A 24,409-nucleotide genomic window follows, 5' to 3' on the forward strand; every position below is an offset into this window, starting at 1 on the left:
GTAGTTGATATCATCTCATGGGCTGAGTCTACTGCACATTGCTGTATTGTCTTAGGCCTGTACACATGTAACACTAAGTTTCTTTATTTTTTTTTATCTGAAAGTAATCCCTCAAGATGGATTCCAAGAAAAAGAACTTCTTGGAGAACCTGCGTCTGAAAACTAAGTTGGTCAAACTGAAGAAGGTAGGGAAAAATCCCTTTGCCAAGAAGGCAAGAAATCTGGCCCATCGGCGCAGTATTTCTGTACCAGACCTAAGGTTTGTACCAGGTGAAGCATTGCCTAATGCCCCTCCCTTCTTCTTTGGCCACTCCCCTGGTCAGAGTGATACTGATTCTGTTGCAAGTGGCTCCATCGCTGATGGACCGCTTCTCACAGACAAACTGAACAATTCAGTCCCAGAAAATAAACTGAATGTTCCCACAGATCGCAGCGCCTGTGCTTTGAGAAGAATAAGTGCACCAGTGGAGACACAGACCCTTTATGATGAAATTGATGATATACTAAATTCACGCTCACAGAACAAGGTGAACTTGATTCCAGAAGGCTTGTATGCACAAGTAGATAAAAGAGCCACGGGGAATGCACCTAAATTTACTTTTGAACCTATTCCTCCACCGACATCTGTTTTTAACCCAGCACTTTCACCAAGACCAGACTTTGTAGAGAGCGAGAGTATCTCTGGTGAAGATGCCCCAGTAGACACCGTGCCTACAAGTGCGGTTGCTGCAGTATTGGCCCGAGCAACCGTAGTGGGAGACCAAATGAACCTTTACAAAGGACGGAGGACTCCATCATTTGAGTATAGAAAGCCACCATCTGAAAAAGGAACTCCGCCAGCAACCAGAGCAAATGCTCCTGCAGATACGATGTCTCTGATGTTAGATAATCTGGTGATTCCTTTGGAGTGGGCTGATGGCATCTCTCAGGACTCCAATGAAGAGCCGGCCAATATTTCCTGGACGGCAGATTCCGAGGAACTGGACCAAGAACTTTGCTCTCCCTTTTTTATGAGAGACTTCAACATGGAAGAGGCTCTGCTAGAAGAAGAAGAACAGCCCGAGGAGGGCCTCGAAGAATTAGCAGAGGTCAGATTTTATTACAAGTGTATTTAACTACATGTTTAATTAGACAATCCTTTTCTTATTTGATGTCTGCATGGAGGCTAATGTAGACCATGTTATTTGAAATGTGCATTCAGATTTTAAATCTAACCCTAAGCCTTTCACGGTGATGAATCAAACACATGGACTTCCAAACTAACCAGTCCTCTGCATATACTATACAGTCACTTTGAGAGCCCATACCTTTGTAGAAACTTAGATGAAAGTGTTAATCTAATAGGAATTGGATAAAAGTATCCTGGCTTTGCTTGCACTTGTCAATAACATTAATATGTTCTTACATTTGCTTGCTTTTATTTCACTTTAAAATAACTGTGATCTGAGTTGTTAACACACTTCAGCTGTTATTCTACTATTCTGCCTGTAATATGGTGCATGGCATGACATTGACGTTGATTTTTCTAGCTTAGGCTTGTGGCTTTGTTACACTTTATCACTGACATACAGACATAGTGTATATTCATGTATATACCCATTGTGACAGTAACTATTCAGTCTACTGGTGCTACATATCAAAAGCAGATGGATGGTGTTCAATTGTTCAATGTAAAGTGACCACATGGGATTTTACTTTTTACAGCCCTTAGCTGAAACCAAAGCTGTTGTGTCTTCTTTTGTCGAGATGACTCTTAGATACCGGTCGAAAACCTGTGTTACTAGTTAGTCACTGTACCTTGGAGCGCTCTGTAAAAGGTACACAGAGACTGATAATATCTCACTTGCCTAACAGCATTATTTACATATTTTTACCTAAAAAACATAATCTATAAACGGAAGTAAAAGATAAAGAGCCTTTTTATTTTATTTATTAAAGCGGTACACACATCTCATGTCAGCTTTGACTGTACTATGTTAAGTGTTTGCGTTTTAGACGATTCATAAAATGTCATTCCAACGTTTTGTTTCCATGTAGATGTCCAGTGAAGCATGTGATTTCTTTGACGAAAATGTGCAAGATCTTCTGGAAAACTCTGTGAGTACTCACTGGTCTGCCCGTTGCAGTTAAGCCAAACATCTGGTATGAGAAAGTATATAAATGCGAATGGTTCTCCACTGCAGGTTTTAACTACAGGGCCTGGCCCCCAAGGACCTGACCCGTCCCAGCGATACCTCCTGAGCATCAACCTAAAGCAGGGAGCGAACCTGGTCGTCCGACACAAGCGCTCCGGTAGGTCAACAACCTGCAGGGGATCCATAAGTCCTGGCCTTTCACAGCCTGTAGGACTAAGAAGCCGTCTCGCTTAGATCTTGAAAGGATACTTACTAACTCTTTATAAGCTGTTCTTTTAAATGTGGATCCTTTTCTTAATATATACTTCCTTTACAGATCAAGAGATGCCATATCAGATTTCTTGTACTTTCTAAAAACTAATGCTGGTATTTGTGTGTTAGCTTGTTGCTACATTTAAGGGTGGGTCCTAGGTGAAACTCTGCAGGTACATGCAACTTGTTAATCTTGCTGTGTTTGTGAGCCAGTCAGACAGTGGAGAGTAGTGAATGGGAAATGTGGGCTGTGTTCAGTTAAAGCAATTGTTTACTTGTAAGGATGGTGTCAACTGGTGAAGAAGAAAAATCAAAAGAGAGGAATGCAGTCAGACCAGTTTGACAAAACACAGACCAGGATAAAGAAGTCAAGTTGAGTCAGGAGAACACATGGGGAGAGGAGGAGGCAGCGACCTCATGTGGCCAGAAGTGGAACTACAAGATTAACAAATTCATGTGTGGTCTAAATAAGTTTGGCTATTTACTTTTACAAATTTTGTTCAGCAATTTTTGGGACTCATATAATTAGTTTTACTTAAATTAAAAATAATAGTTAAATCTGGCATATTTATTAATATTAGATTGATAAATGCATTTCATAGTTTCAAAGTGAATCAATTTTATTTAATTGAAAAAATTATCCCATAAAATAGTCATTTTAACCAATATCATTTGTGTTGCTGTAATTCCTGTAGCTTTTGGAAACCACCTTACCACAATAAAAGTGAAAGGACTTCCTTCTTGTAATGATGCTTAACAGTTTTTTCCCCTGCCTGCTGGCAGAAGACCCTCCGAGTCCAGTGCCCTACTCCCTTCTAGTTGAGACCTTACTTTCCCTGACAAGATGGCACTATGATGATGCAATCCCCACACGCCCCCTGTCTCTCCACTGTTTGCCCAACAATCAACACCGTGCCAAAGGCTCACCAATGGCATACATTGTCATTACATATTCTGAAAGGACCCACGCCACCAGCCCCCACTCTTTGGTTTTTGTTCTCTCCTTTTTTTCCATTAATTTCCATCGTCACCGTTCTCAGTCATGCCAGAGCTTTTCTCCTTGCTAGCTGCCACATTCTCCTCCTGTCAAGTTGCCTGGAGGTTTCCCTGTCACAGGCTGGCAGGGTGGAGCTGCTGTGGGTCCTGCCTGCCTTTGCGAGATGTTCATTTGGAGTGGGGAGCTGACAGGCCTGACAGCCCATCCCCACAGGGCCTTTGTCGTGTGATTCAAGCCTCCCTGCAGGCTCTATCAAGCACCCCTTTATTCCCCTATACAAATGAAGGCATGGGACTGGCTTTCATTTTTTGGCCAATCTGCATGCAATTGCAGAAACAAAGAAGTCCCATACCCCCACCCCACTCGCAGACAGACTTTCTTAACAGGCTTGGGAGATTAACACTGGTTGCTTCTAGATTTTGGTTTCTGGTTGCCTCATGCTGGCGAGTGTTTCTACTCTTTCACAATTAAACAGCTACATCCCTCTGTTTTTGCCATGTGTGGGGCGCAACTCCTCACATATTTCAGTCTCTCACACAACCAGCATAGGGGAAGGGTGTGTGTGTATGCATGCGTGTGTGGTCATGTGTGTGTGTTTTCATACACAGTGTACAATATGTTCCACAAGAAGTAAACATAGTTTGCGTTAAATAATTCACTTTCGCCATAGATCGCTATGTAAATCAGTGTTAATGTGGTTATATATTAACTTAGCACTTAAGGTAATTAACACTTGTGTCACACAACATTATCTTGCTGATTTGCTCTTTTTTTGTTTGTGTTTAATTTTAGGGACCAGTGATCCTTATGTGAAGTTCAAACTTGAAGGAAAACAGTTCTATAAAAGCAAAGTGGTTTACAAAAACCTAAATCCAGAGTGGAATGAGTTCTTCTTCCATCCTCTTCGAGACAAAATGCATGCCGTGGAAGTTCGGGTAGGCGTTGTTTGTTTGAATAGAAGTGCATTATCGTACGATACAAGAGCGGAGCACACAATTTCTGTGTATCATCTTAATGATGTTTGTCATATTGTTGCAGGTCTACGATAAAAATCGAACCGTCGATGAGTTCATGGGTTCCAGCACTATATCCCTGCACAAACTTGAATTGTACAAGTGAGGAATACATTTTATTGAATAGATTATCGTAATGATATCCAAAGGTGGTCATCAGTTTTAATGTTCATGTCCTTTCTGTCTCTACACAGAACCTACAAAATGGAGTTGCAACTCCATGATCCAAAAAATAAAGAAGATGACATGGGAGTTATTTTTGCTGACGTCTGCTTAATGTTTAGAGATGCCACGGTCAAAAGAAGCCCTGTAAGAGTGTGTTTGATATAAGAAGTGTTTGGCGACGCAGTCCCCTTTGTTGTTTGTACTGATTGATGTATTTTTTTTTTCCCATAGAGGTGGCCACAGAAGAAGATAAAGGTATGGATTTTATAACATTACATTTAGTTTTTAACTTAATCGTTTCCAAATTGTATCCAGAACGGCATCCTGAGTTTAACTTTTGAACGTACATGGCAGTGCTCACGGTCACCCTGATGTAAAGCACTAGGGGGCAGTACCTCACTGTGCTATGGTGCAACAAAGAATGAGGCGTACGCTCAGGACTCAGGCTTTTGTGTGTAACCTTGGTTTCAGCACAGCCTATTTCTTTTGTGGTTTTATTGTGAACCTTTTTTGCAATGCATATTATTTTGAGTGACAACATTTGATGAGAAAAAAAAAAAAGAAAGTATGGTACTATATTACATTCTGATCAAAACCAAAATAATAATATTGACTGAATACGTTGTCATGAAAGCGCCTTTAGAGGGATATTATACAGCAATATTTGGTTTTGTAGTAAACAAAGTTCCATCTCCTCAAGTGGGTTTCAATATATTGCAGCTGTAATTAGATTTAGAGTGAAATAGGAGGGTTGCTGTTTGGGACTCACACTGCAGCGAGTGGGTTTATATTCACACCTATGTAGTCACTACATCTGCCACTGTTCAGTCTCTTGATGGTCCAGTAGACAATCTCAATTTGAAATTAGATGACAGAGGAATGAAGCCATTTTCATACACGTTGTAGGTTATCCGCTACAGATGGTTAAAGATACTCAAAGGGAGACAGAAATGTGTGATGGGACTCTTCACAATGTTCTGCTGCCTAAATCACAGTGCTAATTTAACAACGTAACAATGCCATTGTTTTCCCATTTCATTTTTGTCAAACGTACAATATCTCATTGCATTTAACACCTATCCTGGAAGTGCTGAATACCCAGCTCTTACAGCTCCACTCCCCCTCTTTCAGAACCTCGTTTTCTCCCTCTGTGTTACCACCACAGAGATAGGGAATGGCAAGTGCCGAAGTAAAACTCTGCTGTGTGATAGTGTTTCAAACAGGAGGGGGCTGTATGGGAGAAGCGGGAGGGAGGCTCTGCTGTTCGAGGCACGTTGCCAGTGTGGGATGCCTAAGATCGGCAATGCTGATAATTCCCAGGCATAGCGGGCAATAACCCAGATGTTAGGATGTAATATCACAGCTGTGGATGGACAGTGCTGAGGTACCAGCCAAATGGACCTGGGTCTGAGCTCATCGTGCTTGTCCCCATGCTGTCCCACCATATGGAAGCAATCGCACAGCCCTTTTAGGACCAGGAATAGATTCTCTTTAGGGGCCACTTACAGTTAAGTGGAATTGTTTTATTGGCCGCTGAGATAGAAATGTGTCCAAGATAAACACTTGGGATGAGTTGGCTAAGGCCTGTTTTATATCGCTCCTCCACTCCCTCTGTTCCTCTTCTTTTGAAGGGGCTGATATTTATAGGGCTGTGCCTGTGGTATTCCATGTTAATTCAGGTCCCTGAGATGTGCTTTGATCCCCTCCGGATTGGGTGGCAATGTGGGTTGTGACCCAGTAGTGAAGAGTAGGGGCCGGAGTGGCAGGGGAGTTTTAGTGGGGCTGTTTGAAGCAGCGTCGCCGGGGCAGTCGAAGGAGCTTGGAAATCAAAGAGGCTAGAGCAGATTACCGCCCTGCTCTTTAATTACAGTCAGCCCTACACAACCTCTCTGCTGTTTGTTTTTACAGCCCCGGCCTATCACCGCATGGCCTCACGGGAACTCTAACATGGAAACATATCAAGGCCTCTCTCTCTCACTCCCTCTGTGACACACGGCAGGAGAAGTGGATTATTTGCGAGGCTTGTCCTTGATTTCCAAATTGTCCTATAATGCACAACATGTATGTTAGTTTCGTAGATTTACTTAAGTAGGAAGTATTTGTTATTTTGCTGGTTAAATAAATATCGGAGGGATTTGCCAACATGCAGTAAACTCTGATGCTGGCCATACATACTGCATGTATGCATAATTTGCTGATGAGAGAGCTGTGCGGTTTGCATCATTACTCACTGCTGCCTGCTGTCTCTTGTGCAGTATGCCAAGTGTCCTACCTCCCCACACTCAGTCTGGGAGCCAGTGATGAGTGGGACTGTCACAGCCAGGGACATCTGGCTGCTCGCTGACGTCCCTCTCTTCCTCGCTCTCCAGGAGCCTCCACGGTGTGGCTTACCTGTCAGTAGAGATGTGCTAATGTGCTCCAACAGAGATGTGCTGTATAGTGTGGACCTTTGTCCTACTTTCATGCACTCTGTGAACATGATGAGGTGCCAGGCTGAGGCAGGAGCTGGTAAACAGAGGAGAGAGCACAGAGCTTACACACACATGGAGCTTTTTTTTTTTTTAAACTGTCACTGTCTGTGTGTATCTTTGCCCTGCAGCAGAACCAGTCCGCACACCCATCCCTGCGGCCAGCTGAGATGCAGAGGAATCAGCTTCAGAGCCAGAGGTGGACTGGGGTGCTTGGTATCACCTTGGTGGAGGGACAGAACCTGCCGCAGTATGGCGATGGGGACATTTACGTCCGCTTTCGCCTTGGCGATCAGAAGTACAAGAGCAAGGTTGGACTTTATTATATTTCTTTAAAGTCTTTCTCTTTTCCCACTTCTCCTACACTCCGTTTTCTCATGCTCCTCTGTCTTTTTAATGTCTGCTCTTTATACTTCAAGTCTTTCTTCCCAGCCCCTATCTCTTACTTCCCAGCTTCCCTGTCTCAGCAGGTGCCTGTCAGTGACTCACCTCCACCTTGGCTCACTGGGCCATGGCAGAGGCAGCTCATTAAACTGGGCAAGGCTGCCACTCACTTCTTCCTGTGCTTCGGGTGCTGGGCTTCATTGCCTTCATTTGCATACCCAGCATGCCCTGTTCATCTACCTGTACTTGTTGGCCTCCCCCCTGATGATTCTATGGTGCACTTGTCTTGTGTTGTCGTGTCATTTCTTTGTAAACCTCTCTGCTTTCCTCTCTGCTTGTTTGTTTGTTGGACAAAGCTGATTCTAATTGGAAGCTGTCAGTGTTTACAATCCCAGAGTGGCTACTGAGGTGTACACATACAAGCACACACAAATAGAGACGCACACACACACACACACACACACACACCTCTCTTTCTCCTCTCCTGCCACGTTCTGGTTGAAATGAATGAAGCCTTAATCCACCTGTCATGCAGGAGTTGCTCAGTCTGATAATGCAGTAAACCTGACATTGTGTCAAAGTGTGTGTGTGTGTGTGTGCGTGCGTGATTTTCCACGTTACTGTATGTGCTGAATCTGTGTCTTAACTGCCCTCAGAACCTTTGCATTCAGGCCAATCCCCAGTGGAGAGAGCAGTTTGACTTCAATCAGTTTGAAGATAACCAGGAACCTCTGCAGGTGGAGGTGTTCTCAAAGAGAGGGAGGAAGGGTGAAGAATCATGGGGGATGTGAGTATTTCCTGATGGGCAGTGTTAATTTTGCTCACATTGGCTCCTACACAGAACTAATTGGCCTTATGTGTTTCAATGGAACAATTTTCCTTTTGTGTCTCAGGTTTGAGATTGCCCTATCGAGACTTCCACTTAATGAGAGGCAGCTCTACACCACTGCGCTGGACCCAGGAAAGGGCATGCTGGTGTTTCTGGTCACCCTGAGACCCTGCTGGGGAGTCTCCATCTCTGACATTGAAACAGCTGCCTTGGAAAAGCCTGAGAGAGAAACCGTGCTGGAGAAATTAGTATGTTGTCTTTTGTTTTAAGTTCAAATAAATTACGTAAAAACAATATTGATATAACTTCGTTCTGCCATTTCTAGTTTATTAGTGTCAGCTGATTCAGTAAGAAATATGTGCTGGTGGGCACATTTTCAATACCATTAATACAATTTTGTTACATGTCAGGTGTTAATAATGCAATTCGATGTGGTACATTTGTTAACTATGCTCCTAAAAAGGTGTTTTTGATTAACATGTTTTTACCAGAGCTTGAAGAACACACACAAGTGTCTGGGAGAGGTTGGCTTCCTTCAGGTCAAAGTTGTAAAGGCAAATGATCTTCACGCCACAGACCTCAACGGTAATACGTTTCAACAATTCACGTCCCTGTTTTCTATCTTCACAGTCTGGGATCTTTCTTTTCAATAAATAATAACACTTTTCTTTTGTCATTTGCAGGAAAGAGCAACCCCTTTTGTGTTGTTGAGCTCAGTAACGGCAAACTGCAAACTCAAACAATCAACAAGACCCTTAATCCAGAGTGGAACAAAACCTTTACATTGTAAGTAAGACCTCAGGGTGGGGGGGGGGAAACCGTGGCAACAATAAATCTGTCTTATTGTGTTTAATATCGTTGTATATTTTAATGTGAAGAACATGTTTCTTAACTCGTGTTACAGGCCAATAAAGGACATTCATGATGTGCTAGAGTTGACTCTCCTTGATGAAAATGGAGACAAAGCCCCAAACTTTTTAGGGAAAGTAGACATATCATTACTGACTGTAAGTGTGTTTATGATCCGCCACTACATTACTATTATGACAGGATTTAGTTGTCTTGCATATTAACATTTGATTATCTTAAAAAAATACACATTTGTGTATTTGTAAAAGGTTGAGAATGGGCAGCAGATATGTCTGTTCTTGAAGAAGGAAGACTTGGGAAGTACATCGAAAGGAACCATCACACTGGAGCTTGAGGTTATCTATAACAAAGTAAGGATCAAACTAGATATGTTAGAAAGCTGATAATAATCCACATCATGTAAGGTGAAGTCAAAAAGTAACTGCAGTGTTTAATTCTTCCTTGTTGTGTCCCAGGTCAGAGCTGGTATCAGAACCTTCAAACCAAAGGAGGCAAAATTAATGGAAGAAAACCAGAAATTCTCCAAAAAGGTTATCTCTATTTATGTATTTTAGAACAATTTAGCAGATGGAATAAAAAAAAAAAGGCTTGCCAGTATGTTCCCCTCACATCCCAAAAAAATAAAGTAGAGACAACAAAGCTACACACGGTCGCAGTTTGGATCGGACATAGTCAAACTAATTTGTTTAACTGGCTTTAATCATCTAACTTCACAAATGGCAAATAAGGGATTGTAAAGCTGATTGAACCTCATTGCAAAGTCATAAACATTATGTCCAGGATCAATTGATGCTAACGGTGTTTTGTTCAAATGATTTCCCATTAGGTTCTTGCCCGGAATATATATCGGGTTCGAAAAATCAGCACAGCAGTTCTGTACACGTTACAGTACATTAAAAGCTGTTTTCAATGGGAGAGCACGCAACGGAGTCTAATAGCCTTCCTGGTAAGTCATTGCCTCACGTTAATGAACTCTCTTTAAGCCTTGGGGCGAACAAGTTTTGTCCCATTTCACTGCAACCCAGTTTTAACTCTTTCATTTGATGTGAATTAGATGTTGGGGAGAATCTTTTGGTTTAGTCATTTTCTCTCCACTCGTCTTTTTCCCATGAAAAACAATGGCTGCCTTCTGTTTTTATCCCATGCGAATGTGATGGATGTGCTTTATCCTTTAAATCAAACCCCACTTGGCTTTCCTTCAGTTGTGATGACATTAGAGTGTATTTGAAGGGGTGGGGTTTGGGCGTTTGTACATCTGACTTCTTAGCAAAGCCTCCTAGCCCGGGGGACGGTGTAAGGAGGATCACAGTCTCAGCTTCCTTGGGTGGAGGAGTGACAGTCTGCCTCCGAGATTTGAACCTTGTTTAAATGTCTCTGTTTAGCTGTTTTTAATGAGGGTATGTGATCTAAGGTCCTAAGCTTAAATAATCTTAAATCACCCTGTGAATCCCCCTCAGTACAGCACATGTAATGTCATGATTAAGAGTGTACACTTGCCATGAAAGCCCTGCCAGCGCCGTGTCAGGGTGAGGAAGCGGTCACAGACAGGGTGTGTGAAGAACTCTCCTTTCACCGCCTTTCTTCTGTCTGCTCTGTCTCAGAATGACATGCAATTCATACCTGGTGTATTCTGTAAGCCCTTCTCACTGATCCTGAGGTGCAAATCCCCCCAGGCAATGGCCAGGCTCAATGTATCACAGCCTTTAGAACAGCAAGGCACACAGACAGGCAGGCGGACACACAGACAGGCAGGCGGACACACAGACAGGAAGACGGAGAACAATGCAGGCGATTGTATAAGGATAAGAGTGGGAGGCAGGCTACTATCTGGAAAAGAAAGTTGGAGCACAGAAAGTGAAGACAGTTGGGTAAGAGCGCGGTCTATGAAGGCAGATAGCGAGAGACTTGGAGGCAGGGATATGGCCAGGAGAGCAGGAGGATAGACAGGTGACAGGTCAGCGGGATGGGGCCATCTTCTTCCACCTATAATTAGATCCTCTGCAGGCGATGGGAGTGTGTGGTGGCACACTCTAATCTTTCATTTCCACTTCTACTCCACCTGCTGTTTAGGAGTGCAGCACACAAATGGAGATCTTTGAATGTCGGAAAAAGACTGTCCCTTTCTCACTGTTTTCATCAGGATCATCGTTGTTACTTTAGTGTAGTGCTTCCAATCTTATTTTTGTCAGCTGTGTGTCGTCTGCTCCCCGTCAGTGTGGATGGTGAATCCCGCGGTATTGACTGCAGCTGCTCTGTCCTTTTTTCAGACACTAAGACCAGTACACTGGTTGATGTTTTTCAAAAGCAGACAGTACTGCAACTAGTCAGAGTACGCCTTTGTCTGCCACGAGGTGCGCTTCAAATAGTCTTAAGTGTCCAAGGTGCCTGGCACTGTGTATTCATCACCCACTCATCAGCAGACTAAGAGTCCAACGAGTGAAAAGTTCATCTTTTCTCAACGAGTTAGTATATTTCCAACAAGTAACAAGCACAGCGGAGCATTCAAATCACATGGAAATATTGCATGTAATTGATAGTAGCCGGAAAAACTCTGAACTTCGGTCAGCAAGGGCAACAACAAGGTCTTCACTGACTGTCATTACAAGCCTCGTGCCATGTCGCTATCTACACTAGTGCCCCTGCCCACTCCAAGGGAAGCCACTGTACAGCCACTCCTCCTCTTCCTCCAAGTCATCATTTGCAATTAAGTTAGTGTTTGGAGCTGTCTAAAGCAGCATGCCTCCATGTGCCTTAATGAAAGCAGCTCCCACTCCTATCTTTATATCTTTAGGCAGTGGTAATAAGGTAACTGATTCAGACATTGACAGATGGCCTCTGCTTGCCTCTCAGATGTGCATAATTATACCACGAGTGTCTGCTCTTTTCCACAGTGGCAGGCAGCGCAGGGCTTCTCAGGGTATGCCGGTAGGAAACGCTGCAGTGGTGGGTCTAGCTTTAATATACATTACAATACATTATTTATCAAGCAGGCAGACCGGTCCTACCCTTTTACACCATATACATCCTGTAATGCATTACTGCTGCTGTGGTTTCTACTGGGACTGCGGGATGCTCACGTAGTGCTTTACCAGGAATACTTAGCCATTATATCACTCAGTCCCACAGGCCAATCTTCTGACCTCCACACAGCATGCAGTCTACATTTGTATCCTGTTTATGTAGATTCATGTATGCACTATGAAGTGGTTGTTGGTGTGTGGTGTGTAAGGCATTCAAATTTTTACCAGGGATCACTGCTCTGGTTCACGTTAACTAAGTGAATGGGAATGGGAAATAAATGTTTGTTTTTTTGTTGGGAAAAGTCTTCTTTGTTCATATCAAGATAACTTTTCTCTCCTGAGTGGCAATCTGAAAGCTGCGCATCCAGGAACATATAAATGTAGCATTTACAGATTGACGGCGTATTTGGTTTATTGCCGCGTGTTGGTGTTATTGTGCGAGGAATGGTAAGACTTGCAGTGTTGTCACTGTTTGCGAGTGCAGTAGGGTTACTTGTTTTGATTGTGCAGTCTCATCACCAGAGTCCGTACCGTTTGAAGTCGCCTTCGATTTCCCACCAATGTGTAGCAGTTTTAAAATAGAACCTCTCTAATTAGGTAATGTAACAAAGAAGAAAAATCTTTCTCACGCATTTAAACAAAGTTCTGGCAAATCCTCATAAACATTTTCATCAGTGAACGGAAATACAAACAAGAAATTTGGATTTTTTTTTCCCTCTCTCCTTGTTTATGCTACAGTAATGAGCCTAGGATCTGCGCTTTTCAGGAGTTTGACAACAGCATGTTCCTTTCTCTGAGAGAGAGGAAATGTGACAGCTAAAATCTTCATAAAATAACAGCCTTTAGATGTGCTTTTCACTAAGACTGAGCGAGATGAATGTGCTATACATCAGCAGTGACTGCAGAGGGGTCACCCAGAGTTCTTTGCTGCACACAAGAATAGGACCTGTAGATGGAGCTACAGCACTGCTGGAAACGTGAAAGGAGGCACTAAGTAGATCAGTTACTTTTCCCAACAGGATCCATTCGTGGGAACAACTTGGAGTGAAATCTTCCATTCTGTGCATTACACCAAGAGACACAAGTTTCTTCCACACAAAAAAAGAAGAAGAAGAAAAAAAAAAGAAGCTAAATGAGCATGTATTAGCAAGCCAAATTAATCTGTTTCAGAAGTTTAAAGTTGAGAACAAATTTGATTTAGATGAAATGGATGAAAGAAAAAAAAAAGGATAATTTACACTTGAAAGCTGATTTTGAGCTTTGCTGTCATTAGAGCGCTTTAAGTATTTAAGTAGAATTAATATTTTAACATATGAGGTACCTCATCTGTCAGGAGTTAGACTAGAAAGAAACCTGTATACCTTATGTGAGTATTTGAACCGTTTTCTTTTTGTAAGTGCCAGGTAGCAACCGCTTTAGACATCATTTGACAGCCTGTGAAATGCTGATTGCCTCACATCACACACTGTAAAGATGGCATTTGATGAATGTTTGATGCGATGCAGCTGTAAACACACTTGGCAGCTGCAACGGGCACTTTTTTTTTGGGGAGGCTGATAGAATCATCGTCTCCCCAGATGAGGGCAGGACAGGGTCAGATCTGGCTCCAGAGGTCTCCCGAGACCACCTGTGTAGAGCCACAGCAGTCGGGGCCATTAACCAGAACACCAGCCCGGCCGGGATCAAAGCCATAATCAGAGTTGTCCTAATTGTTCTTGTTAACACTGTCCCTGAAAATGAAATGCTTTGTGAGTCTTGGATCTGCCTATTTGCGGTTTACTGCATTGCAGTGTGGCCGAGCTTTTGTGAGAACAGCGATAGGACTGCACGTCTGTGAATTGTCTCCTTGTTTCTGCTCTGCATCTGCTTTCTCTCCGTTTGAAAAAGTTTGAGGTTTTAGAAGAGTGGGTTTCTTCAGTCTCATGGGGGTTACACTCTCCATCTCCGTGGCTGTGGGAGTTCTCACATACTGTGTAGTGGGAATGTGTCTAGTAAGAAGAAGAAAAAATGACAGTGATGGCTGTGTGTTTATTTATTGTTTTGAGTCTGAGATCTATTAATTATTAAATGTTAGTCTATGACTACTTGCAAACTGCTCAGCAGTGCCTCCTGATTTAACATTTTGCCTTGAATGGCTGTGTGTCAGTCGACAGCTCTGGATGTTGGCTGTATGCCGTGTGTAACCTTGAAACATGTCCCCTTATTAGTGGGATTAATAGGCTTTCTCTGTTAATATTCACAACATTAGAGCTGTGGAATTGTTTCTGTTTCTTTCTGTTTTAAGACATGGATTTCAGTTTTGAGAACACATTTGATTGAATTTAAACTGAGAAAATTCATCATTATTATTTAGCAATATTAACAGCATGAAGTAATTGAAGTAAAAGTACAAACGGTAAAAGTGTCCTCAGATTTATAATAGCTGACTGCACTGAAGAATCGTCTAGAGGTTTTATCTGTGCATCTGCTGCACTTAGTTGTTTTACATTATGCGTGTTTTCATGTATGCTTTGTGTTTAACCCCTTTGTGTGTGCTATATCCTAATGACTGCCTTTAACATACTTGCCACCTTCCTAGTCACAGAGGACACTTCTCCCCAGGCACCTGAGGCAGCGACCTGTCCACCCCTGTGTGTGGCTGTTTCGGGGCCGGTCTTGGCCCCGGCGCGTTAATGTGCGTGTGAGCTGAGCTGACAGGGAGAGAGAGTCTATGCCACTCCCTCCCCACCTCCTCAGGGGGAAAGGCTCGCATGGCAGATCTGTCACCCAGGAGGTCGCTTAGTGTTAACGCTCCCGACACGGATTAAACACTAGTGGCCAGTGCCAGAGTGCAGGGTCAGTGTAGCCACCACTGACAGGCACCACGGGGCCCCCGCTGACTGCCCTGCTCCAGCCTCGTACTGCCGCTACTCTGGCCCTGGCATGTGTCAGACAGGCGGGGAGACAACGGCCAGAGCTGGCCCTGTGAGCAAATGCTAATGCTTTGCCTCTCACGACTTCTCTTCCTCAGTGCTTTGATAAAGAGCTGCTATCACTATTGCACTGTGCTGTGCATGCATCCTTAAAAGCTGTGGCATTTATTTTCCTTTATTTGCTTACCTTTTGTTTAAAAATTAGAAAACATTTGTGAACACTGAAATGAGACTATATAACACCATTTGTTACTATTCATTTTAAATTCATCCTAGGAATATAATTGTTTATGCTTATATTTAGTTATGGATTTATAACTAAAATGTGTAGTTTTGTTGCTTTTTTATTAAGATATAATTTTTTATTAAGTTATAATTTAGCAAAGTGGAAAACTAACATTTTTAAAAATGTAATTGTGAATGGCATCACACAGATCTGATTTCATCCCGCTGAAGAGGGACATGCGATTCCCCATTGTATTGCTCTCCCTCCTCTCTCTTTCTCCCCCTCTTCCTATGTGTCTCTCTCTTTCTCTCTCTCCCCCCCCCCCCCCCCCCCCCCCAGTCGATAAGACTTGAGCTGAGCGTATGTGAAATATTTATTCAGCGTTAGCTCAGAGCACCATGGCTGCCCACACACTCTACCTGCCCCGAAGAGAAATCTTATCTGTGCTTCCTCTGCCTCCGACACCCCCTGAAAGCCTGTCCCCACACTGGCCCAAGCTCAACACAAATTACATGTCTCATTGCTCTGCATTTACAGCTACTTTAAAGCCTGCCGCTGCTGTCCCCAACATAAGCCCTCAGCCAGACTCTGTTTCAGCCGGGCTGAAAAAAAAGGAGAAAAAAACCCTGCGTGTGCTGAGCTGCTACTTGTGCCTTTGATTCATTATTAATCTCTTTTTTTTTTTGTATTTTAATTGAGGAAGTAATGCAGATTAATTTTAGTGCCCTTGATTTCACCCAGAAAAAGACCATTTCTATCAGAGTAAAGACTATTCAGGGTTTTGTAGAGGTTCCTATTTGTTTTTTAAAATAATAATCATTTTAATTAATTTTCCCTATATTACTCTATCCCATATTTGCACACACAGATTGTGGCTTTTTTTCTGTCCATTACACACAGAAAGAAACACACATACCCACACAGAGACAACCATACACATGCATACACAAACCCTGCAGCCTGTAGTCAGTCTTGTTAAACTCTTTCAGTATATGTTCACGTAATTTGGCATCCGTCCACAGCCTCCATGACTGACCCTCATAATGCTGCCTGGCGCTCTCCTCGCTTTGTTTAGCTTTCCAAGTGGAGTGCAACGGAAGAGAGTAGTGAAGACGCAGCCAAGATTAAATCTTCCGTGTTTTTGGACGGTACATAGTCTTAAAAATATGGGTTTTTTTTAAATGTGCCACGTTAAACAAATAGTTGTTTTTAGTAGTTAGTTTAGTACAGTAATGATATTGTATGGCCCCACGTGCTGTGACATTACACTCATTTGGCTCATCAACATTATTATGTGTGCTATACTGATGTGACTGCCTATTTTTATAGCCTGTTATCTGCTGTAGTGTATAAGGGGAGCTTTTGGCAGCCTTGCAGTCTGGTGGTACGTCTGCCAGTCAGTAGTTTGGGTTGGTAGACTGGGCAACCCCCTCTCCTGTTAATCAATTTACAGGATGGTAGAAACTCTTATAGAGGGTGTCTTTGTCCCTTTGTTCCTGCTACGATCCCTTCTCCCTCTCCTGGGAGAGTGTGGGTGGTGGGAGCTGCCATGCTTGCTCAGCTTTAAGTTATTTTATTCACACTTTTAATCGCTGAGTGCTTTATTATTAGGTCCTGGATTCTGCTGGCCAGGGGATCTGCATGAGAAGGCGCAGAATGCATTTAGTGGAATCATATTAATGGCACTATAAAACAAATCTGTCAGGCTGTTCTTAACCCTGCTGGCAGAATTGCTCTGCCCAGGGTTGCCCCCTTCTCCAAGCGCTTACAGGTGGCTAAGGAGAGTGCATCTCCATCATCTACTCCAGCGCGTGCTAATAGTTTTATTAATTCATTCTTTTTTTCCTCCCTAGGCACCCTGTGCATAATCATACAGACATTTTTCAGCTAAATGGTGTTTGTCAAGGGAGTTGTCCTACATTAGAGACACTCCTCCCAGACATACATACTAACACTTGTTCAATTACAAGTCGTTCGTTATCCAATTCTGCTGTGTGTACACCTAAATGCTCAGGTATATCATTAATTATTACCTCCCTTGCTTTTGTTTGTTGCTTTATGGCCTTTTTGGTTAAATAAATGACCGTTTTACCGCTCGTGCAACATATTATTAGCATTGTCGTCTTTTAAAAGTTCAAGGCTTTACTTGTCATGCGTAATTTGTTGACGGATGAAAAATACGCAGTCAGCCCCTTAAGACTGAAATGGAGCCTCTTTGACGACAATTAAAATGTGGATTATTTTTTATACAAATTTACACTCACGCCTGAAAGGTTGCACTTTGTCCAACACGTCCTTTAATCACTCAGCTGCTTGCTAATAAAACATAAACCACTTAGTGGGGAATTAGTTCTGTCTCCATTTCACAGAAACTCTGGAGAATGTGGGGAGACAAGGGGAAGGTTTAGTCCTGCCTCTGCTCATTACTGTGGGATGTCTGACGGCAAAGTCTCAGTCTGTGCACCTGAGTGAAGGAATCTGAGAGGTTTTCCCAGATGTTTCTCTCCCATCTTTTTTATTAGTGTTAAAAAAGCATGTAAATCCCGAACACATGGGCTGACATACCATGAGGGAGGAATTGAGAAGATATTTCTGACAGTTTTGGTTTATACCCTCATTTAAGCACTCAGTTTAGACACAAGGCATTGTATTTCTGTAGGCTTTTATCTTGTCCACTGAGCCAGAACGCGGTGAGAAGAAATTTGCATTAGTGGGCGATTATGAATACCTGTGACAGATTCTCTCTGCCAGCTCCCTGGGCGGAAATGAATTGGCTCCCTCTGTTGACTTGCACAGGAAGACAGAGACCAAGCAATTAGACTTTAGTGGTTAATGTAGCAGCTTTTGCAGGGAGGGCAAGGAGGTTCAACATTCCTGCTGGGCTCATGTCAGTTTCCAGGCACATTTCCCCCCCTTTTCTTTTCCCTTTTTTATGAGAATACTGGGAATATGACAAGCTACCTGTCCACCAGCCAGCTGAATTCCTCAGGGGTGAGGGGAGCGTCGCTTTAGAATTGCCTCATGGGAGCTGAGGTGACAACACATGACGTAGGTTATTCATAACAGAGAGGAGATGTATTGCAGCTACCTCTGCACATCATGCATATTCATTGTTCATCTTTTTTTTTTGTATCCCCCACCAGCTATAGTTTTGTTACTGCATACGTAATTCAAATGAGCTTTTATATAAAAAAAAAAAAAAAAAAACTGCGGTAAAACATATTGTTCATTTCTTTATACCTTTGTCATCCCGCTGTGTTTCAGCATGACGCTTCGGTTCACCCACTATCTCCCAGGTTGTATCGAGGGATAATAGGCGGTACAGCGGTGGAGCCTAGGGCGGTCGGGCCACAGTGTTGTCTACATTACTCACGGTTCACGTTTCCCCGGTGGCCGTTTGAACCTAGTCCTGGTGTGGCAGTAGGTAGACCGGCCCCCAGAGCAACGTACACGGACTCTGTGTGGTTGCTATGACAGGAGCAGTCTGCTGTTTACAGGCCTGCTATTGAGGCCTGAAGGTCCCAGTGGTTCACATCCTGTCTCGGGCTTAACTCGAACATATTGTTCATATTCAAAAGCAGCCTCCAGCTCTTGGAGCCCTAGACTGCACAGTGCTACCATCGTGTGGGTTCAGCTCAGCAGTTATACTAAACGTTTTGAAATCAACTTTTTAAAAACAAAGAACAAAACTTGTGAGGAAAGTGGGACGTTGTAAAGCGTGCATTAATTATAGAAAACGTTGTGTATATAGAGCATGAGGACAAATTGTGAGTGAATCTGTGGTGAATAAAAGTGGCACAAAATCCCACTATAATAGATTTTAAGATTCAACTTGCTGACGGGGACATTTTTATTTCATCCTTGTCAACTGGCTGGTGCGATCCTTCTTACACATTCCTGATAATTTCAGTTGGAGACAGACTCATTAGGCTGTCACTAAATGGGTTTAAATGCAGCCGTCCAATTAGTGCTCTGCTGTGAAATGCAGTGGGTGTTTAGCACCACTCCTTTACAGAATTATGAGGGATTACTCATTCAGTGTGATCCATCTTATTTCTACCAGGGGTCTTGGCTTTTCTCAGTAGCATCGCCACGGAGGTGGTAAATGTTGCAAATGCTTCTCCAGTTGCCATATGCGTCTCGTCGGAGAGCTGCGCTGCCTCCGAATCTAAGAGGATTTGATGTGCTAGTTAAAAGACAGCATACCATGCCTATCCATGTCATACTTTCTGTTCTGCGGTAAGGCACTCTGCCAGCGCAGTGTTATTGGTGTATATAAATAGGATTTCCACATATTAAAAGTTGTCCCTCAATGTCTGTTACTTTCAAACCACTAAGAGTAAAATCTGTTGCCATCGGCTGTAAATCTCAGAGGCTTTACAGTCTGTAGTGCTTTTCATAAGATTTAGGACGTGGTTAAACCCATTATATATTTTGTTTTGGGAACAGGCTTGCTGAGATTTGAAAGCTGAGTCCCTGCTATAGCGTGATGAGCTTTGCGTTACACTGTCATGTCCTGTCTTCTCAGATCTTCCTTGTGACGGTGTGGCACTGGGAGCTCTTCATGCTGCCCCTCTTCCTGCTTCTGCTTATTGGCTGGCACTACATCCAGCTCACTGCAGGGAAGGCCAGCTCCAATCAGGATCTGGTGAGTGACGAGGGCTCTTCAGTGTTTACACATACACATCTTTGGATGCATGCTGTTACAGTGCAAATTCGATCTGTAAGTTAACCGAACCCTGGTCAAACCCTGACGGAATGAAATCCTTTTGGCACACACAGAGCTGTTAATTGACATTATTGTAAAACTGCAATTTTCTCAAACGCGTGCATGTACACCGTATAATACTGGGCTATAAAATGCAGCCAGTTGTAGCAGCATTCCATATGTTTTATAGCTAGTTTCTACATTTTCTCAAGAGGCCCAATAAATCAGCAGTAAGAAGCCACTAAAATCAAATCACTGTAAATGTATGTATAGCCTATAGTCTGTTGAGTCTCATTACATCTGTGAACGCAGGACTATAGTTCTCTCCACAGCATACCACTATCTCCTCTCTATCTACTGTTAGGGAAATGATGTTTGCCCTACACATGTCTGTGAAGGTTAATGCTGTTCACACTTCTGACTGCCCACCAATTTCACTGTGTTGTAAGCCTTCTCACCGGCCAGCCAGGGGCCTGGCCTGTTCCCACACCCTCCCCAAAGCAACATCCCCGGCCCGGTGATTGTGTTTATGGCTGCTGGCAAAGATGCTGTCCCTGGGCAATGTTAAAGCCCAGGCTCACCCTCATATCCAGTGTTGAGACACTGCCACCCCTCTGTGACCCTCTGGCCGGCAATGACACAGCTCTGTTCCCAGGCAATGTCACAGTGTGCACCACATTGGGGTCAGGGATGACTTGATATAAAGTGATCTAGGCAACAGCATCCAAATTAAATGTGTTTTTTTTTTTTTTTTTTCCTCTTTCTGTTTTTCTGTGTGCTTATGTTGTGGAGAAATGAGATTGCTTTGGTGTGACAGTGCTCTTGTGAGGAAGGCCCTCTTTCACCTCTGCTTTTGTGTGAGGTCACCCCTGTGATGCAGTCTCTATGGAAACAAGCCTCTCCCAATAGGGGTGAATGTACTCAAAGAAAATTTCATTACTAGGTGTTTGTTAAAAATGCTCCAGTGCCCACATGTCCCGTTCGTTTGAAATCACCCTCTACCCTTTATTTTCTCTTAGGTGAACATGAGCATGGGTGACGACGAAGAGGAAGACGAGAAGGTATTTTATCTTGTCTCTTTCCAACATTTTAAGGGATAATATGTTTTGGTGGAATGTTATCGCTTCTCAGTTTTCACTATAAACACAAATATATCTTTTAAGGTTTTTCTTAAACACTGAGTGAGTAATTAATAGTAAAAATGTTGGACTTGTCAGAAGCATGGACCCGGCTAATATTTATTTCTGAATAACCAAGGTTAAATCAAAATGCATTGCCTTTGGTGGGTACAAATACCTGGTTCAGCAAATAACTGTTATTCTTATGCAAATGCACATTTTGCTCTTAGAAAATATTAAATATTTTACCAAAGAGAGCCATACGCGTTCTATTCTGTGTTTTGGCATAGTCACAATGACAGTTACTTCTCAGAAGCTCTTTTCTGACTAAGAATAGAAATATTTTCATGCATCCCAAATGAGGGCAACATCTATGAAACAGTTGTAGCATGTAGATCTTTATTCTGTTCCTCTGGGTATTCAGTATCACTCTACAAATGCACTCCGCCAAGATACTGCCGCCCTTTGAAAATCTATAAATTTAAACAGCGCCGTCAATTAGATTTTGCACAGCTGTTGGGGATAAAATCAGTAGAATTATTTCTTTTATTTTTTTTTGGATCATCATTTTCTAAATGGGATAGTTGTGTTTTTAGAATGACCTTTTACTACCACAACAAATGAGCAAAGTACAATAACAGCAGTAAACTTATACTCTGCCCCCAAAAGGTTATCAGTCATTTTCACTTGTTTGTTTGTGAGAAATCATAAATGATAATGTTTATTAATGTATCTCTCTAGTGTCTCTTGAAAAACAAAACAACAGGAAATCTTTAAGTAGCCTGAAAATTATACTTCCCCACAGCACATAATATTCAATTACACTCATCCCACTGTTTTCTGTAAAGAAGGAAGAGTTAACAGGGATGTGTATTATTGCTTTATGGCAATGAAGTGTGGAGCTAACGCAAAGCCTCCAAGCAATGACCCTTGTGCTGTGTGTCTAGGCCCAGGATTCATATCCATAATGCGCTCAATATATTCTGTTGTGATGACCTGGGGCTATGAAAAAAGCCAGCTTCTTTTAAAAACACAGGCACATCCACCAAATCCTGTCTGAAAGGATGGGCTAATTCACAGATGAAACTCTCATGATATGTCTGCACACACAAAGTGGGAAGCCGCCCTTGCTATCATCGCTAGGAGCAGGCAAACTGGTGCCTCAACAAACCGCAGTGACACCGACAATTCTGTGTATTTATGAATATTGAATCGGGCAGGATTTCATTTATGCATTGCATTTATGATCATCGCTATATAGACTGATTATTGCATTTGTCTCTACCTTGAAGAGCTTTAATATATAATAGAGGAATGTTTACTTTTTAGTTTAAGGAATGGCAGTGTCTTTTAGAAAGGGTTTAAGATTCTCTCAATATGCTGCATGTGTTTCCGAACTCTTAAAGCTTTTTGAAAGGTTTTCCATGAGCCTCCCTAAGCCCTTTCACACTCAGAGGAAATGAAATATCTCCTTTCATTTACTAATTAACCAGTCACCCATGTTTGTTTTAAGCTGTCAGCTTTAATTTAAAGTGGCTTTTTTGAAAGTCTTGTTATGGTCTTGCTGTCACTTGAATGTGAGATCATGCAGTTAGATCAAGCAGTGTAGCTTTACACCTCCTATCAAAGTCTTCTTTAAAAATATTTGGGGTTAAAGAGTGATCAGTGTTAAATTTGATGACTTCAAAGCCTTTGCTGTTTTTCCCCTAGTCTTCCCTCTAACATGTTCCTCTGAGAAGGTTATGATTACCACTCAAATATGTTTTTATCCCCCTTTTCCCCCTCGAGGAAAGAAATATTTAAACCTTAGACAGAGCAGCAAGAATATGAAGGCATGACGTTAAAGAGAGACGAAAGGCAAGGCAGTGTTACACCGGAATAATACAGAACAGATTCTCTGCCTGTGAACAAATCTGTCCTCGGGGAAAGAGGCAGCTTACAAATTATGTGTGGGCAAAGTGACTTCCCTTTGGCCTTAGGTATCAATTGTGCAGATAGACAATATTTAATCATAACATAAAGAAACAGAGAGGCAAAACAAGTCCATAGATCTCCAACAGAAATGAAAAGGGAAGATGAAACAGCCCTTTCATTGCCCCCCGGCTGGCAGTGCTGGTCCGGGGTTGACTCGCTCCCAGAGCATAGCCCAGGGGAGTTGGGGGGGATGTTTTTTTGTTGGGGGTGCTGGACTGGGCTGGGGGGTTACTCCATCTCTCACCCGATAGTCCACAGTCACCGCTGGGTCTCCTTGAGCACAGCGGTCCGACAGACTGCCCATGTCAGGATCTGTGGCGTGCATTATGAGAGCTGCGCCGCACGCGGACCCACCAACACATTAACGCCTCGGAGAGACTGTCTGTGTTTTATCCCAGAAAATTGTTGGGTATCTTATTTTACCTCCACGTGAGATAATTTGCCTGGAACACAGGTGTTTTTCATGTAGATGCACTTCTTATCTTATCAAAAACGTCTCTGGAAAAATATTCAGTCTGAGAATTTAAATTTGGCACCGTTTATTCTAATTAGGAGGATGCTAAATGAGCTTTTCCCAGCCTTTGATAACACCCCACATGTCTGTGAGAGTGTGTTTACCTTTGTGGAGGAGATCAAATTGGTTCTCCATTACCGCACCTTAAAAGCAAGCTTTTACAATTTTATCGGAAATGAGGATATGATTTCACACAGGTTTTCTAATCAGCAGACATTTAGGATTCATTTAGTCCATCCCCAGTTTACTCATCCTTTTTCCATTTCAGGAGATCTTTTATTTATTTTTGTTTTCTCTGCACTCATGTACTTGCTGAAAGAGAAATGAACAGAGATAAAGAATATCATCAAATGATTAATGTAGGAAGGACTTCAGTTTTGGTCGCTAAGGAGATGGAGGATTTGAAGAATCTTAAAGCACATGAATAATGATAATCATGAGAGCTCTGCCTCTCGATGCGTACTTCAGAGTACATCTATTTGTCTGTTTTTCCCTTTAGAAATGAAAGCCAATATGGTTTCTCTTTTCTCCTGCCGGAGCTGGATTTCTGGCTGGATTTACCTTGCATGTGTATTCAGTGCGGTTAAATAATGCTTCATATCTCTTATTAGATTTGGAATTCTAAATCATGTAATTGGGTCGTTTAAACAAGTTTAAATGGAAATATGAAAAGGAATGTGAGCCTAACTGATGAGCCTCCGTATCCGGCAAGCTATCATTTCTCAATGCGTGGCTCTCTGCGTCCATCAGGAGCTCACCGACACGGATGGTAATGGCTTTTAGCAGACTCTAACCGTGTTCCCCGCTTTCAAAATAAACTTCGG

At 42.6% G+C, this 24,409-nt stretch overlaps 1 protein-coding gene across 1 annotated transcript in view; it reads left to right on the plus strand.

Moving 5' to 3' along the window:
- Positions 1–24,409, plus strand: part of mctp2a (multiple C2 domains, transmembrane 2a) — a 32,893-nt gene that overhangs the window by 2,504 nt on the left and 5,980 nt on the right. The window contains exons 3-20 of the mRNA XM_029433972.1: positions 105–1,088; positions 2,038–2,097; positions 2,184–2,292; positions 4,177–4,319; positions 4,423–4,499; positions 4,592–4,706; positions 4,794–4,817; positions 7,162–7,341; positions 8,071–8,201; positions 8,308–8,491; positions 8,735–8,828; positions 8,927–9,029; positions 9,148–9,250; positions 9,362–9,463; positions 9,569–9,643; positions 9,940–10,059; positions 19,800–19,919; positions 20,999–21,040. Of these exons, the coding sequence (XP_029289832.1) occupies positions 117–1,088; positions 2,038–2,097; positions 2,184–2,292; positions 4,177–4,319; positions 4,423–4,499; positions 4,592–4,706; positions 4,794–4,817; positions 7,162–7,341; positions 8,071–8,201; positions 8,308–8,491; positions 8,735–8,828; positions 8,927–9,029; positions 9,148–9,250; positions 9,362–9,463; positions 9,569–9,643; positions 9,940–10,059; positions 19,800–19,919; positions 20,999–21,040 (2,754 nt within the window). The 5' untranslated portion in view covers positions 105–116. The remainder of the gene's footprint in view (positions 1–104; positions 1,089–2,037; positions 2,098–2,183; positions 2,293–4,176; positions 4,320–4,422; positions 4,500–4,591; positions 4,707–4,793; positions 4,818–7,161; positions 7,342–8,070; positions 8,202–8,307; positions 8,492–8,734; positions 8,829–8,926; positions 9,030–9,147; positions 9,251–9,361; positions 9,464–9,568; positions 9,644–9,939; positions 10,060–19,799; positions 19,920–20,998; positions 21,041–24,409) is intronic.

This window comes from Cottoperca gobio, chromosome 6, assembly GCF_900634415.1.
Source record: "Cottoperca gobio chromosome 6, fCotGob3.1, whole genome shotgun sequence".
NCBI classification, from domain to species: domain Eukaryota; kingdom Metazoa; phylum Chordata; class Actinopteri; order Perciformes; family Bovichtidae; genus Cottoperca; species Cottoperca gobio.